We start from the raw sequence: 17,306 nt of genomic DNA on the forward strand, positions 1-17,306 counted from the left end.
AGGACCAGCTTGTATTCACATGCATTGCAACTCTGGAATTACTGCAAGGTTTTTTTTTTTTACCTAATTCAGAAAAAATGGCTCTTTTTGCTGTTTTGATTGCCAGCCCTTGGACTAGGAGGACACCACCTACTTTATTGTCTCTAAAACTCTCCAGACTCCAGTGTCCTTTCGACTGAGAGGAATTAAGTAAATAAGGTCCTGCTGTTGCATCAGAGCAATAAAAATTGGCCCATCTGGACACCCACACTCCCTGTGTACATACAGCGCCCAGCTGGCCGTCGGAATGCCTGTTCCGTGTTGAGTGCAACAGATGGGGAGCAGGCAGTGTTCCTACAATGCGCCATGCTCTTGCTCTGAGCACCTGTGGAAAGACATTAACTGGGCTGCTGAAGAGACAGACAGTGGCACTTGCATACCTGGGCTGAAGCCGAAGAGGAGGAGTTTTCCATTACTCTTTTTCAAACGCTTGTACTCTGGGTGGAGCACGGGTGGAGCACAGCTTCACTCCTTCTCCGGACAAAACTTGTAGCTCACCCCAGGAGTACCCTAATTGTTGTCCTTCAGTCTCAATAGATCATCTCCATGTTGCCGGAGGTCCCCTTTTGTGTTTTCCTTTTGGTTTCCATTTGAGAGCTTGGTGAACTGTGCTGGGTGATGGTTTTCTGAGAGTGTTGCCTAGCCATCCCCACTCCCTTATCTTGAGTTGAACACCAAGTGCTTCTTATCCTTCTCTGTCCCAAAGCTCCTCGTTTGTGACCAAGACTTGCCATTTGATGCGAAGGATGTACCTTTAGCTGAGGTTAATTTGTGTTCATTTCTCGCTATAAACATGGCATGAGACCTTCCACTGGTGCAAACCAGTACAGCTCTGCTAGCTGAAATGGAACGACTCCCATGTGCCCCAGCTCAGTGTTTGATGTATTATCTCTTGAGGGACAAATGCTGGCACCTGTGTTATGTTGCAGAGGTATCAGCTTGCCAACTTGCACAGATGTCATAATTTCAAATATCTGGGGAATTTAACCTCTCCATCTGTTTGTTTTAAAGCGTTCCACACTCACCACAAACAGTTGAGAAAGGAAGTCTGTGCTGATGCCTTCTCTCTCCTGATCCCCTTTCTGCAAGTCCACTTGGCAGCATCTCCCCCTGCTTTTCCCTTCCTCGGGCACTTAATTCTTTTAGCTAGAGCAAGGGTACTTGTCTGCACTGTCAGAGGAGGTGAAGTCTGGGATGGTGACTGAGCATCTGCCATCCTAGATAAAGTTGGGGTGAAGTGGGGCTCAGAAGCTCTGCAAGTCAGGCCCTATGTGGAAAATGCCCAAAGGAATAAGCTGAAGCCTGACAGAAATATTCCTTCCTCCAGGCAGAGGAATGCCTGGGAAGGTCAGCACGTAGCTCCCCGATGCCCACATCCAGGGATCTGAATGCACAAGAGGAATTGGTCATTAGACCTGTAGTATCGTCTTAGCCAAATAATACAAGGTGTTTTTCCACACTCCCCTGTTTTCCAGGCTGGGAGGGATGGGTTCTCACCATCACATGGCCATGTGGAGGTTCTCACCATCCATGGCCACATGGAGGACAATGGTCCAGTGGTTAGGACGCCTGCCTTGGACTTGGGTTCAAATCTTTGCTACGCCTCAGAATTCTTCTGAGGCTTTGGGCAAGTCACTTAGCTGCCTTGTGCCTCAGTTTCCCATCTTTAAAGTGAGAACACAGTGTCACAATTTGGGGCAACTTCATTTGTATTCCCTCTCTGTGGTCCACCCAGGGGAGTCACTCTCTGGCTTCTGGCTCTGCACCATCACCTCTCTTCGGCATACGCACACACCTCCCACCAGACCAGGGTTTTCCCAGGCTGCGTGGTCCCCTGCCTACCCTGTGGATTCCCTAACAAGTCCGAGTGCCTCAGCTGGCCTGCTTTACCTTCTCCTTGGCAGCTCTAAACAGCATGTTTGGCCACAGGTAGTAGTTACCTGCATGTTGATTTGTAAAGGTGAAAACACTACAAGCAATGAAAGAACCTGTGTCGGCTTTGATAAGCGGAGCAGAGATTGTCCCAACAAGAACTCCAGCAGGTGACTAGTCCGTCAAGTCCCACCACTGGTTTTCTCCTCAGGTCACAAATTCATAGCAGCCGTTAGTTCTGAACAAGCACCGTCCGGAGTACTTGAGACCTGCCAGCCCATCCCCTGAAGGCCTGAGGCTTCCCTTGAACGCGATCCAGAAGCAGGCCCAGAGTCAGCTGAAATGTCGGTGGTTGTTCCAAAAGTCCTCCCTTTGTTTGTTGGTGTTCAGAGAATCCGGCCTGAGCCAGCCTACAGGAGCCTCTCCAGGTGGTGATACCTCTTGGGAGGTGTTACAGCCTGAGTCACTTTGCCTAATCACCCGCTGCTGTAATGAGTTGCTGGAGGCACAGCGTAGGTGCTGACTCCAGGGTACACCAGGGCTGAAGCACCCATGGGGAAAAATTAGCAGGTGCTTAACACTCACCAGGGCCAAGTTTTCCCCACCCTGCTCTGTCTGTCCCCTGGGCCTCCCACTTGCTGGAAGCTGGTTGGTCTCCTCCTCCTCCCTCCCGGCTCCTCCTGCCACTGCAAAACAGCTGTTTTGCAGAGTTCAGAGCCCCCCAGGGAGGGAAGGAGACGAGTGAGATTGTGATGAGCTTGGGGGAGGGGCAGAAAGCAAAGGGGTGGGGGCAGAGGCTTGGGGAAAGGGGTTAAGTGGGGGCGAGACTGGGGTGGAGTGGAGCAGGGGTCAAGCATCCCCTGGCCAGAGCAGAAGTGGGCACTTGTGCCAGGAGGAGCTGAGAATGAGCACATATAATTCCCAGCCCACGATGATCCATAAATTAGCTCTGTAAAATCCTGAGAGGACTATAAAATCTTGACTGGTGTGGGGAAATAAAGAAAGAAAAGTGATTTATTTGTTCCTGTAACACAAGAGCTGCGCAGTCACCAAATGAAAGTCACCAGTACCAGATTAAAAACCAATCCGAGGACGTATTGTTTCTCACAGTGCGGAGTCAAGCTGTGGAACTCTTTGTCAGAGGATGTTTTGAAGGCCACAAACTTAACAAGGTTCACAAAACAGCTAACTACGTTCATGGAGGATAGCCAGGATGGGCAAGGCTGGTGTCGCTAGCCTCTGTTTGCCAGGAGCTGGGAACTGGCCACAGGGGGTGGATCACTTGATGTTCTCCTGATCTGTTCATTCGCTCTGGGACACCTGGCCTTGGCCACTGTCCGAAGACAGGACACTGGGCTAGATGGGCCTTTGGTCTGACCGACTGTGGCTGTTCTTATGCTCTAACTCAGGGGTGAGCAAACTTTTTACATCGGGCCCCACTTTTCATCTAATGTAATCCAAAGTGACAGAAAGGTCAGTTATGTTCGTAACTTTTGGCAGGTGTAAGAAGATAGGTTTATAGAATGTAAAAACTTAGTTAATTGGTCTGTCAAGGTGAATACACAGACATAAAAACAGGAACACGTTTCAACATTTGTCATGAGATGAATGAGCCTGAGACCCAGCAGCCGACTGTGCTGTGCCCCCTTATGAAATGTCACACCCCGTCTTGAGGGGGTCAACCCCCATTTTACCCCCCTGTTCTTGCTTAATATGGGTTTCCCAAGAAGTCACCATGTCTGTCACACATGCAGAGCATTTCCCTGTCTCACGAAGCTGTTGGGAAGACACCCGCTTCAGAGGGTGAGGGTCTCAGCTGTTATCTTAATGAGGGTTACATAAGTACCACAGACACTTGTGCAGTACCGAGTGGTTCTAGTAGCACTGTTGTGGTACATCCAAAACCACTTGTGTCTAGACTTCTGACTTGCTGAGATTCAGAATCCCATGACCTGTAAATCCTTTGTTCCTAGGTTGTTGAGCAGCAAAGCCAATGTGGGTATAAGACAGCCCCAAAGGAAGGAGGGGCAGTAACAGAGAGAGTGCTCTACAGGTTGAGTGCAGCATGGAAGACCTTTCTGGTGACTGTCTCCTGGTTGCTGTTGATCGTGATCCCTTTTTTTTGGCAGTGCCCTGCACACAGATGCACCCCCTGCCACACTGATCACAGGCAACAGCTATGTCCAAGGGGTCACAGACGTTCCACTGCTCACCAAAACTGTGGGACAGTGCCTGGAGGAGACGGCCCACTGCTTTCCAGACCGTGAGGCTCTGGTGTTCTGCCAAGATGGGGTTCGGAAGACATTTGCCCAGTTCGTACAAGAAGTGAGTGCCTGATTTTGTCTGCTCGTGTCCAGCCCTCTAACTCAGTTGCTTTCAATTGTCGGGCTGTGAGAACTATGAGTGCCACAGGAATTTCATCAGTTTCCCCTCCTCCCAGCTCTTTTACAGAGACAAGAGGTGAGGAATTGGTGACATTTCATGGCACACTTAGATGACCCTATGCCAAGCAGCAAGGCTGCCTGAGTCCCAGCTGGCATGGGGTTGTCAGTTCGCCACCCCACCCCCTGCAAAGAGCTGAGGGGAGGGGAAATTGACCAGCCCTGGGCCAGCTGGGGGTTCAAGCAGCAAGGCTGCCTGATGCCCAGCTGGTGTGGGGTTGATCAGTTCCCCCTCACAGAGGCTTTGCAAAGCTGCTGTGGGAGGGAAATTGATGATCCCGTGCCCGCTGGGACTCAGGCAGCCTTGCTGCTTGAGGCCACAGCTGGTGCGGGGTCCTCAATTCCCGTCCCTTCAGCTGGAAAAAGTGGGTGGACTGTGGAACTGTTTGTGTCACTGAAGTGGGCCCTGTAACTGAAAAGGTTGGGAACCAATGCTCCAGCTCCCCTGGAGAATTTGTAGCCTGGCTGAACCACAGCGTTGAGTGGGTGGCTTGATCGAGCAATTGCAGAAATGGAGAAAAGAAGTGGTTTCATCTCTGGATTGAAACTAAAAGTTGGGCTTGTTTGGTTTGGCTTCTGATCCTGGCTCTGACTGCATAGGAAAGCTGCATGTTGATTTAACTTCTAAAGTGCATGATAGGAAAGCACTTATCCCTTATCTGCAGGGGCTGTAAGGAACGAGGGCAGTGCACAGGAGAAGCACTCATGCATAATGCAGTAAATGCAAGTCTGAAAGTGGCTCTCTCTCTGATTTATCACAGGCCAGGCCCTCAAGTTTTAACCTACAGGTTGAACCTCTCTCGTCCAGCACCCTTGGGACCTGACTGGTGCTGGATGAGAGAATTTACCAGCCAACGGGAGGCCAGTATTTTCTAGCACATTACCAACTCTTCCTCTGCTCACTGGGCTCTTAGAAGACACTTAGGGGTAAAATAGAGCTAGATAACAGCACAGAACACTGAGAGCCCGGACTGGTGGTTGTAAACAAACTTTATGGGACCACAGGAAGCTTGGCCACACCCACGGTAAGTGGTCATCCAGTGAACTAAAATCATGCCAGATTATGGAGTTCGCCAGATGAGAGAGTTCCAATTTACAGAGGTTCAACCTGTAGAGTGTAATCCTAATCCAGTCATCTTCAGTGTGACTCCGTTTCAGAGTTACTGAGCATCTGTAGCTTCCTAGGCTTCATGCAAGCAACTCTCATTAAAGTCAGTCAGCGTCTGGACGGAGAAAAGACAGCAGGATTTAGCCCTGCTTATATATGAATGTCCATTCTGAACATGTGCATGTTGTTTCATGCATAAACAGGAAGGCAATTTCCACTAGATTTACCCCATGATTTCGTATGTGACCCATAGCCTTGATAATGGAAGGTGTTTGCATATTGCTGTTCATAGATCTGGTAGCGTTTTGTTCGTTTACAGCAATAAACGCTATTGACAGAACTCATTGATTTTTAAAACTTTTACAGGCTCACCTGGAAAATACCCATTTCTTAAACTGTGAGCCCTACAGATAACTTTTTATAAGCAGTTACATGGATTAAAATCTAGTTTACCTGAAAACAAAGCAAAGCGAGAATATCAGAAAAGGAATGAAATGTTACGGAGGACATTGGACTGCATATGCCCAAGTCCACCTGGAAAGCGTTTGCTGTTGTGCAAGATAAATTATACTCTGACTGTAATGCTTGGGTTTTGACTCATATAGTGAGGGTTCGAAACAGAGATGGGTCAGACTGTCATTAAATTGTTTTCTTCATCCATATGATTTTAGAGGTCGGCAACGAGGCCTGTGCGATTAAAATTCAGCCTACACAGGGATCCCACAGCACCGTATGAGACCTATTTTGAGGGCCTATCTAAGAGTTAAAAGGTGCATTGGCCTTGACTGCACAGCAATGAAATTCATCTATATATGTTCAGTATATCCGAGTCCCGACTGCCTTTGTATGCCCTGAGTTTGTGCCTCAGTGCCCTGCCATGTTCCCTCTGATTTTTTCCATCCCTGGGCATAATAAATTTTACGAGCACCGAGGCATGTATGGATGTGTTCCACCAGAAGACACGCATGCTGACCCATGTGGGTGGCTGAGGGTGCTCTGCTGATCAGCTGGGCAGCACACAAACCTCTCCTGGGTGGCTGCCCAAAGGCTCAGCTTACAGGGAACACTGGTCCCCTGCTAAGTGTGGGGGACCCGTACTTTGTGACTTCACCGGCATTGCTGTTGGTAAACTGAACAGCCAACCTCCAGAAGTGCTTGACTTCAGTTTCCTAAACTGGCAGAGCGTATGATGCTCAACTGCTTTCAGGTTCGCGCACGAGAGATTAAAATGCCTTGAGGTGCCCCGTGCATCTTTCCCTATCTGTCCTTGTGTGTGTTTGCAGGTGGACCAGGCAGCAGCTGGGCTTCTGGCTATTGGTCTGAAGAAGGGAGACCGTTTGGGCATGTGGGGTCCCAACAAGTATGAGTGGGTCCTAATGCAGTTTGCAACAGCCCAGGCAGGAATCATCCTGGTAAGGAGATTTGTCTCCCTGGGCCCCTGGATTTTTTGGGGTGAAGAGGAAGCCTGGGGATCTTGAGGTTGAATACTGTGCTGGGGAAGGGAACTGAAGCGAAGAATGGGAGCATATGTCCTTATTCTGACCCTCTTTTACTCAGGGAAACAAAATGCCAGCCCTACGAGAGATCAGTGGGAGACCACCTTCTGTGGGGCATAACTTACAGCTGTTGCTGGCATAGGGGAACGTATAGGGAGATTACACATTTCATATATATAGACTTGGCGTCCCCAAACAACCAGCCATTAATTATAATGCCCAAGTAATGCTTTCTGTGGTGCCTCTGTATGACAATCCATCTCGGAAAGTGACAGTTTAAAAAAAAAATTGATACCAAGATGTCTGTCCCATCTTGAAATTCACCCATCACCTGATAGGACTATCAGGGCTATGTCTTCCTGACATCAGAAGGCCCCAGGGGCAAGCCGTGCCATGTGTCTTCCTAGTATTTTTGCACAGCATCACCCATTGCAGTGGCCCTCAAAAGATCAAGTATCAGACAGGCCAAAGAGATGGGTTTAGTTTAGTGGTTACCCCCAGCCTCAGCTCGATGACTCAACTCAGCTTTGGTGGCAAAAACTGCTTTTGTATTATGAGTTATGTGCATGAAAGAAGTTTTCACTCTGTGTGTTGTCCAGAAAGGGTTCTCAGGTTGTCCCTAGAAATGTGGATTTCTTTTGTATAATTGGCTGAATTGGGGGGTGTAGGTTCTACTCCCTCCTTTGCTCTTGACTTGTTGTTTGACCTTGTGAGAGTAATTTAACTTCTGTGCCTTGGTTTCCCTACTTGTAAAAAGAGGGGTAAATGGGCATCCCTGGCAAACCTAAAATTAGGGTTGTTACCTAAATCCTTGTTGTCCTATAGAAGGAAGAAGCTGCAAATGTATATAGCTGTTTTTCTTCCAAAGCATCTTTCTCTCAGAATAAGCAGCTAGCACATAGGGTCTTTGAGGCTTTTTCAGAGCCTTGATTAACTGCCTTGTCTCTCTTTCCCCACTCTAGGTGTCTGTGAACCCTGCATATCAGGCCCAGGAACTGGAGTTTGTGATCGAGAAGGTACTGTAGGCCAGTTAGGGCTGACACCACTTTGTTCTGCCCACAAGTGCTTCGAAACATAGAACTATTAAAGGCAGAGGGTAGCCATGGGAACAGCGCTGGCAGAAGAACGCCTGACGAAGGCACTTGGGAAATTCAGGCAGCAGGAAAACATCTTTGAGGGCAGCCTGCGTGAACAGGGCTGGTGGGGTTGAGTGGCTGCATGTGCAGAAGATCCCGAGTACAGCATTTGGCCCTATGGAATGTGAATGGCTAGAACTGAATTGTTCCCTGTGGTTACTCCCCCCCACCTGTTCTACAAAGACTCCTGCACCCCTTCCCTTCTGCCTCCAGTGGTTGGGTTCTAGACTATTTGAGTTCCAGACTAGGGGCTGAGGAAACCACACGGGTGCCAAGGTTTCAGCATAGGGTCAGTTCTAGTCACCTTGGACAGTGGACCATCGGGAATGAAAAATCTGTTCAGAAGCCGTGTGCCAGGGTGCTGCAGACTGAAGGGGTGGTGTTCCTTTGACATCCAGTTCTAATTCACCCACCGCTTGGGAGCTGACTCCTCCCCGTGCTGGGCCAGCTGCTAGCCCCGCTGACTCTGCCCTGTCGTAGGAAGAGCCACTAGGCCTCTAGCAATAACTTCAGGAACCCAGCCTGCTCTACTCTTAAATCCCCCTTGTTTGAGCCTCGCCAGGCTGGTAGTGCTGCGTGCTTGGAGATTAGATATGGCAGAATCATAGGCTGAAATCCTGACTCCATTGAAGTCAATAGCGGAACTCCCATTGACTTCAATGGGACCAGAATTTAACTCCTGTTACCAGAAGGCGGGGGGAAAACCCTGGAGGTGCCAACCGCCTCCACCTCTGTTGGCTTGCTCCCAACTGTATATTTTCCAGTGCTATGCTTGGGCTCGCTTGGCTCTTACATATTCTGTTCCCATGCGAAGCTCCTAATGTTTCAAGTCCCCACAGGCCTGCCTGGGTTTCAGAGCTGCATGGGACAATTCCAAAACTCTGTGTGATAGCACGCAGGGTAAGGATTAGTGGCTAAAACCTTCTGGTTTCTAATCCGCAATAATGAGGGATCAAATCGATTGACTCTTTCTATGAATAAAATTTAATCCTTCCTGAATTAAGGAGCCACCTGTGTGATTGTTTTAACTTGTTGTTCTGCTTGGGAATCGAAAGCCTAAGTACAATAGGAGGCAGAACCAAAATGCCAGACTGAATTTTCCCAGCCCTGCCCCTTGGTCTGTCAGGAGATTGAAATGGAGAGTTTGAAGCCTCACTAGATGATCTTCCTCCTGCCTCAGCTCGCTGGAATGTCTACTCCTGGAGTCATGTAGTCACCCAAGTTGTCATCCCCTTATGTTAAACTCACCAGCATGGCTTTCCCTTTCGGAGGCAGACAGAACTTCGTCGCACGCTGCTGTCTGTTCCTGCCCGTTCCTTAGTGCCTGCCCTCAGCAGAGGGATGGGACCAGGGGGCTGCATTTAAAGAGAACTGAAAAGTGGTCTCCAGCATGTGGGTTCTGGGGCCCGTGTTTAGCTCTGAGCATTGATCCGGAGGGTTTCCACCGCAGCTTTTGTCTGTATTGTTTGTGAGCCCCTCCTGGCTCTGTTTCTGCTTCCCATTCCGATTAGCTCTGGAGGGACAAGGGTAGCTTCACTTTCTTCCTCTGGGACTTGGGTCAGAGCCTTCTCTCCTTTACACGGATGTCAATTCAGAGTGACTCCATTAAGGTCGGTGGACTCTGTCTGGAATTGTAAAGGGGTGGCCGGGAGCAGGACATGCTCCCTTGATTTCAGTGGGAGGCACTTATGGCAGGGCCTTTGTAGTTATGGCTGTTCCTTGTAGCTTTGACATTAAGTTCTCTGCCTGTCCTCTTCTCCTGCCAGCGCCTTGTCTGTCCTTTAGATTGCTGTGGTTTGTTGAAGGAAATCTACAAAACAAAACCCCTTCCCTTGTGGGCCTGGGCAATAGAATTAGATTCAGGACAGAAGCCATCAGCAGCCCCATCCGTTTCCTGTCACTGCAGAATGATTCCCTCCAGCACTAATAATTAGCCAAGTTTTTAACCTGCTGCCACTTCATTCATTTCCCTGCGCCAGACCTCCAGGGCTTTGTGTGCACAAATGGATCATGACTTTATTGGTGCAGGCCCTTTGCAGAGGGATCTACCACTAACCACTGCCCTGTCTGTTAGGAGGGACCTTCCTGCAGCATCTCCTTTCCTCGCTGTATCTGTAAAGGTGGCTTTGGGGTTTTGAGGTTAAGACTGTGGCTTGAATAGTCTGAGCCTGACAAATGGACACTGATTGTGGTGTCCGTGGAGTTAAAGGCTGCGTCTGTACAGCAACTAGACACCCATGGCTAGCCCATGCCTGCTAGCTCAGGCTCAGGCTAGGTCTAGTATGATGTTTCATTGGTTTGTGTATTCCTTCACTCAAGCTGAGGTCCATGTCTTAGCACCCTGCAGAGAGGGTCCCAAGGCTCAGGCAGGCTGCTCAGTAATGGACCGGCCCTTAGAGCCTGAGTCAGCTGGTGTGGACCAGCTGCAGGTTTTCTTTGCTATGAAGATCTACTCTAAGTTACAAAGCCCCCAGCTTCCTTGTACAAATGAGGTCCCTGGTGGATTCAGCGTTACCTCTCCAAAACGGTTGCTCTCACCCCTTGCACATCACAGAGCGCGTGCAAATCATTCCCTGATTAAAACTGGTATGTCTTGGCCTCCTCCTACTGTGGTAAGGTCAAGGTGACGGGAGTTATTTGTCCTGCTTTCTTGCTTATCAGAAAAGGAACTGCTTAGTTTCAGCCAAATGCGAAGGGCCAGGAAGCAATGGAAACCCACAGCTGTGCATGCAAATCGGCGCATGTCAGCAGAGCAGCTCCCTTCTCCTGGGAACATCTGCTGCCCTCTGTTCTGACAATGGGGCTGGAGGGGTTTGATCTTCCTCTCTTGCATACCACTGCGTCAATCAGGAGTAGCACCGCTGAAGCCAACGGGGCAGGTGATGTGGGAGGACAAGCAGAGGGAGTGGGCAGGGAATTGGGCCCCAGCTGGAGAAACAGCACCAGTGGCTCCTGCCAGCAAATGGCATCTGAAGGGGAACTTACAATATACATACTCTGGGCCAAATTCAGGCCTGGTGTAAGCAGGTGTGGCCCTGCTGGAGTCCAGAGTTACACCTACTGGCACCAGGGAGGTCTGCTATGGGCATAGAAGTGTGACAGCCCAGCACTGCAGGTGGGTGTGAGCCTGGGATCTTGTGGCCCCTGTTCTGCTGGGAAATGGGGTTGCATGTGGGGCGTGAGGGTTTAGCAAGGCACAAGGAGGGTTGGGCTCCCAAAAAGTCTCCAGGCATGGTGGAGGGGCTGGTCCATCCCCAGCGATAATACTGGGCTATTGGAAAAGCCACTTACACTCCTCTCCATGTTAGTCTGTATTCTGACGTAACAAAACAAACCAGCAGTCGTGTAGCACTGTAAAGACTAACGAAATGATTGGTCCGGTGATTCACCCCGGGTCAGAGTGTATCCAAGCTGGGAGTCCAAACACTGAGCTTCCCTGGGACAGACCCACTTCTTCAGATCTGTATAATTCCCAGTCCAGATCCAGATGTATAGGACAGAGGTCCAGTCGTTGTACAGGATGGCTCCTCCTAGGATGGACTACCACAGTTTGAAAGCTCAGTCTAGACAAGGTCAGTTGTAACACTTCAATTGCAGCTGAACAAGTCCTGGGAAGAGCCCCGGTAGTGCTAATGTTTACCACTTGCCTTTTGGTTTCTCAGGGCCTGTGTGGTTTCCCATCAGCAGTGACTGCAAGTGCCGTGCAGTTGGGTTTTAGGGATTGTTCCTTACTCCCTGGCAGTGTGTGTCACCCCGTGCTGACTTCCCTCTCTCTCCCCATGCAGGTTGGCTGTAAGGCCTTAGTGTTCCCCACGCAGTTTAAAACACAGAGATACTACGAGATCCTGAAGCAAGTTTGTCCTGAGCTGGAGAAATCCAGTCCGGGGGGAATAAAGAGTAAGAGGTGAGTGAGAAACACGCAAGATGCCCTTACTTCCCCCCAGGACTGTGTCCTGCACTGGATCCTCATAGTGGCAGGTTGACAAACTGACATCTGAACCTGGAGGATAAACCTGGGGGAAAGGAGGTGCCCCACAAATATCTCTAGAGCCTGTTGTACTCATCTCCGGGTATGGGACCCCAGATAACTGGCTGAGGACATCTGGGACCTGCTCCCTGCCCCAGTTGGGAATCAGCCATTATCCTTTCCCAGCAAACAGAGGAAACGTCACCTAGACCTAGTTCACTAGGCTCTAAGCGCCCTGTATTACGCACAGCTGCTGCCGTGTAACCTGCATTCCAAAGAAGAGGAAGGAAGGAGTCCAGTGTCACAGTATCCCATGTGAGCGGCTCAGTCAGCTACTGCTTCCTGTGTCCAAGTGACTCAGGGCTCCTGGGGGCCCATCACAGGAGATAACCCCAGATGTAGAATAATAAAGGGATTTTGGGAGGTCATCGAGACCAGTGCCCTGCCCTGATGGCAGCACACACTTTGCTTACCTAGGCAGCCTGTCTCCCTGACTTCACTCTCGCTGACTGTCTTGTTCTCTGTCTCAGGCTACCAGACCTATCCACTGTAATCACCTTGGACTCCAAGCTGCCTGGTGCCTTCCAGATGAGTGAGGTGATACAGGCTGGGGAGAGCAGCCACCTGAAGCGCTTGCGAGACATCCAGCAAACTCTGTCCTGCAACGATCCCATCAACATCCAGTTCACTTCTGTAGGTACCACAGGCGGCTCTGTCCTCCAGTGGGCACCAGATATGGGAACCCAAGTGGCTGGTGCTAAGCAGGCTGCCCCTCTGCCACCTGGTCACATGGTGACTGTTCCATCTTCCCTGGTCCTTTCAGAATAGCACTTAGGGGGGTATCTAGGTTTTCCCCTTTTCGCCTCCAGTCCCATAACTCGCCCCTTTCCCAGGAGCTGACTGTCAGGATGAGACAGCGCGTGGGCTGTGGACCTTGGAGCTCTGACCCGTCTGTGGTTGGGGTGGGTCATATCCCATGTGGTGCTGTCGGATGAGGGGCTACCATGTCTGGAGAGGGAACATAGGACAAGTCCGGTGCAGAAATCTGTGGAGTGGAGAAGGATCAGCACAGAAAAGCTGTATGCGAGAGGGTCTGATAATGCTCTCTGTCTTTCAGGGCACGACTGGAAGCCCCAAAGGGGCCACCCTCTCTCATAGAAACATTGTGAATAATGCAAACCTGATTGGGTTACGCCTGGGAATCAATCGGAAGGTGAGTCTGCTCCATTGGCTGGGGACGGGCTGTTTTCCGTCCGCAGTCAGACTGAGCACATGGAGGAGCCAGGTGACTCCCCAGCAAGATGTAGTGAAAGACCCCCATCCCCCAAGTTGCAGGGTGCTGAGAGCTCTGCTAGGGAAGAGCCGGAAGGATGGGGTCTGGAGAACTGATGTGCTCTGCAGTGCCAGCAGAGGGCACTCCCACAAGGCTGGGTTTGTGTGGAAAGATGTGTCAGGCCATTCCTTCACCCTTCTATCCAGCCCCTGTATCTCTCACTCACACCCTGCAGGCACAAGCGGCTCAGGGAGAGCCATATTGAGGCCCATGTTGCTCCAGGCATTGGAGGGTTCAGACACAGACCAAAAGATCTACCTCCTCTTTGCTATTTTGTTTGGCTTGATCCTAGGAGATCCGCATTGCCCTCCCCGTACCCCTCTACCACTGCCTGGGCTCTGTTGGAGGCTCTATGGTGATGGCCCTGCATGGCACCCCAGCTATCTTCTCATCCTTGAGCTTCGACAGCAAAGCGGCGCTGGAGTCAGTGGTGAAAGAAAAGTGAGAATCGGGGCCCTTTGAATGTCACCCCTTGCTGTGCTTGCGGGCAGCTGCAGCCCCTGACTTCTGGCCTCCCTGCTGCGGCGGAGGCATAATCTCTGTCTATGCCACACTCAGGAACTTGTGAAATACCTCTCTGCCCACTCCAAGGAGCCCTGGTCCCTGCTGGTGCTTGGCTGGAAGGCAGGGCCTCTGCTCCTTTGGGTGAACAACTAGTGTGTGTCTATGCATAACCAGCCACCTTCTCCCTCCCCACAACAGCGGCTGCACTTCCAGGGTGTTGTCTGTAAAGTAAATGTGTTGCTGCCTAATAAATCCATCATTCCCAGGTGTGTTGTGCTGGCCCAAAGGCCGGGTCCAGGTGCAGTGGGGAGGGGGTACATAGTCCTCACTGCAGCAGCTCTAATTCTGCATTGTGGCTTTTTTCTCTCCTCTCCCTTGCAGATGCACCTTCGTATATGGCACTCCAACCATGTTCATAGACATGCTCTCCCGGCCTGACTTCGACAGCTATGACCTCTCTTGTCTCCGGGGAGGTAAGGACAGCAGAAGACAGGGTAACTGGCCTCTGCTGGGTCTCCTGAGGAAGCCAGGTTGACAGGCAGACACTTGGGGCAAGGAAATCACTAGCGAGGAAGAAAGATACGCATTGCATGTGCTTTCCTTCAACTTGTTGGCTTGGGGCTGGGCTTTCCAACCTTGATGATCTTCTGCTCATGATTTCCATACTTCCAGCTCCCTTCTCCTCTCTGCAGAGCACCAGTCTGCTGACTTGAAGATTTACTGGGGGGTTACCCAGCTGTTGTGTCTGGTGGCAGCAGAGAGGGGATCGGGCAGGGGTGGGGAATCTTTTTTGAGTCAGGGCAGCTGACCCCCAGAAAATACAGTCAGGAGGCCACACCAGTGGAAAGCTGAGGGTAAAACACCTACGTCACAGATGTGGTCCACAACTGAAAAACAACAGTAATAAGAAAAGGAGATATTCCCCCTGTGCACCAGTCCCAGAGCCTAGGGAGGCCGGTGCAAGTAGATTCTGTGGCCTCCTTGGCTCTGGTGTGGGTCAGAAATGGGGGGCTCAGTGTGGGAGAGAGCTGCCGGGAAGGGGGCTTAGCGTGTGGAGTCTCAGCGGGAGCGGGTGCAGGAGCAGTTCAGGGACAGGGGCATTTACCCATGCAGCTCCCCTGCCCTGTCCAGGCACTGCCTCCTCCCTCGCCTGCTTTGTCTGGAATTCCAGCCGATGGGAGTGGTGGGGGAAAAGCTCCTCCAGGCAATGCTGATGCTGCTGTTTCCACCAGCCGGGGGTGGGGCAACAGCAGCGCATTGAACCAGTGCCTGCCCCCACCAGGCAGAGCCTGTGGGCCAGATCTGGCCCCAGCTTACCTGGCTCGGGCCTGCAAGGCTCAGGGTTCCATAAATCCCACGCTACCAGAGGCCAGATGCTAGGGATGGGAGCCCTAAGTCTCATGGGTTGGGGGTTCCCCACCCCTAGATAGGGGATACTGGCAGGATTACACTTGCGTGACTTCCATACCTCCATCCACCAATGTGTGGCAGCAGACACCTGCTCTCTGTGTACATTCCCCAGGGTGACCACAAGCAATGCTGCAGTGGGTAGTGAGTTTCCTACCCGTAAAATGTCCTCCTTGTCGCGGGTTACTACCCATGTTTTCAGGTAGCTAATGCACAGACCCTTAGTAGTGGGCTTTTCTTCTTCTCCCAAAGCATCAAGGAGTCGCGTAGAGCAGCGTTTTTGAAACTATGTTCCACGGAACGACTGATGTTCCGTGAACACTTGCAGGTGTGCCGGGAGCATCCGACACTGGGTTTAGTATCATACGCTGGTGGTCTCTATTTTCTGTTATTTAAACCACATACAGTGTTACTTCTTCATTGCTGAAATAAATCCCTTCATTTTCTTTTTGCTGTACTTGTTGCTGGGCTGGGTTTGTTTTTTTAAGAACATTTTCCTAGGTGTTCTGCATAACAAATATTATTGTTTGGTGTTCTGTGGTCTCAGAAAGTTTAGGAAGCTCTGGTGTAGGGTTTGTCCAAGACTTTGGTGAGGGGTGAATTAGAAGTGCCTGGGTGGAGCACTGGAAACTCCCTCAGACCATGGGCTGAAACTCCCCATTACCTGAGGGATGGATGGATCACACTGAAAATTAACTCTGAGTCAGCTTGTGTAGCACGGGCCTGATAGTGAAGGCTGTGTTCTAGCCTGTGCTCTCCCGCTATTGAAACGGTTGCTGTTAACCTACCCTTTCCCGCCACAGAGGAGGTCCCTCCAGGTGAGGATGGAGACGTAGTGACAGGGACAGAGTTGCAGGGAGACGCTCGGCCTGGTGTCTGTTCCTGAGCTGACTGAATCTCAGGCTTCAGCCTGGCATGAAGCTGTGCTGTATGATGAACTCTCCTAACAAGTGAGTGAGGCCAACCCTCCACTCAGGCAGGAAAGTGCACAGCTCCTCTTGCCATGCTGGGCCTGTGCTTCTAGAATAATTAGACCCTGTAGCCAAGGAGAGGGTCAAGTGTGTAGACAGGACCAGCTGCGCCCTGAGGGCCTTTTCAGCCTTTAGATCTATCTGCATCGATGACCATTTTTGTGGCATTTCCTGGGGCAGGAGAGTCTCCAATGTGGTCCTCTTGCTGTCTCTCTTTCAGGGGTCATCGCTGGCTCCCCTGTGCCCCCTGAGATCATGAAGAAGATTATGACCAAGATGAACATGCAGGATATGGTGGTGAGTCACTTTCCATGCTTGGGCCCGGCCTGCCTGGGTTGTCCCACCCCACAAGCTGGCCCTGCAACCTGAGTGTGTGTGACTTGTGTACAGAGCTGGAGGCTCCCCGAGTGAATGTGTCCGTGTGTGATGGGAGGCAGAGGCCTCTTGCACCTTCCAGTCTTTCAAGGGGGTGCAGAGTATGGTAACTGACTGGGGATCAGAGGCCTAGCCCAGCTGGGGAGGGACCCAGAAGCTACAGGGACAGCTGCCGTGAGCAGGGAGAGCTCTGCACCTAACATGGGCATGTTGCTGTTTGTTTATTGCCGGGATACAGCAAACAGTTCCCTTTGCCCCCTTGTACCGGCTGTCCCTCACTCCTGGAGCAAAGCCCTGAGAAAGGCACCTGGCTGACTTGGAATCAGATGCGTTTTGCTGTTGAATCAGCTGATTCTCTTCCCCAGCATGGTTGACGCTCTCACGGTCGGTTTCTTGCACGCTTCGCACATGTGCCCTGAGCCTAAGTGGGCTCCTTGTGTGTTCACACACACTCCCAGTGCCTGCACATCACTAAGGGTGCACATGTACCCTCACACCAGCCGTGGTCTCAAGTTAGAGAGCCAGGAGGTGTAGGCTGGATATTTCCCCAGGAGAGTGGTGAAGCACTGGAACGTGTTACCTAGAGAGGTGGCGGAATCTCTGTCCCTGGATGTTTTTAAGTCCCAGCTTGATAAAGTCCTGGCTGGGATGATTTTG

At 51.0% G+C, this 17,306-nt stretch overlaps 1 protein-coding gene across 3 annotated transcripts in view; it reads left to right on the forward strand.

Moving 5' to 3' along the window:
- The window catches only part of ACSF2 (acyl-CoA synthetase family member 2), an 82,292-nt gene that overhangs the window by 17,038 nt on the left and 47,948 nt on the right, over nucleotides 1-17,306 (forward strand). For 2 of the 3 annotated variants that reach the window (XM_075014248.1, XM_075014247.1), the window contains exons 2-10: nucleotides 4,041-4,236; nucleotides 6,744-6,872; nucleotides 7,919-7,972; nucleotides 11,878-11,996; nucleotides 12,590-12,752; nucleotides 13,177-13,272; nucleotides 13,685-13,833; nucleotides 14,278-14,369; nucleotides 16,495-16,571. In XM_075014248.1, the coding sequence (XP_074870349.1) occupies nucleotides 4,041-4,236; nucleotides 6,744-6,872; nucleotides 7,919-7,972; nucleotides 11,878-11,996; nucleotides 12,590-12,752; nucleotides 13,177-13,272; nucleotides 13,685-13,833; nucleotides 14,278-14,369; nucleotides 16,495-16,571 (1,075 nt within the window). The remainder of the gene's footprint in view (nucleotides 1-4,040; nucleotides 4,237-6,743; nucleotides 6,873-7,918; nucleotides 7,973-11,877; nucleotides 11,997-12,589; nucleotides 12,753-13,176; nucleotides 13,273-13,684; nucleotides 13,834-14,277; nucleotides 14,370-16,494; nucleotides 16,572-17,306) is intronic. The other variant, XM_075014249.1, reaches the window with a different exon arrangement.

Source organism: Carettochelys insculpta, chromosome 20 (genome assembly GCF_033958435.1).
Source record: "Carettochelys insculpta isolate YL-2023 chromosome 20, ASM3395843v1, whole genome shotgun sequence".
Classification (NCBI taxonomy): domain Eukaryota; kingdom Metazoa; phylum Chordata; order Testudines; family Carettochelyidae; genus Carettochelys; species Carettochelys insculpta.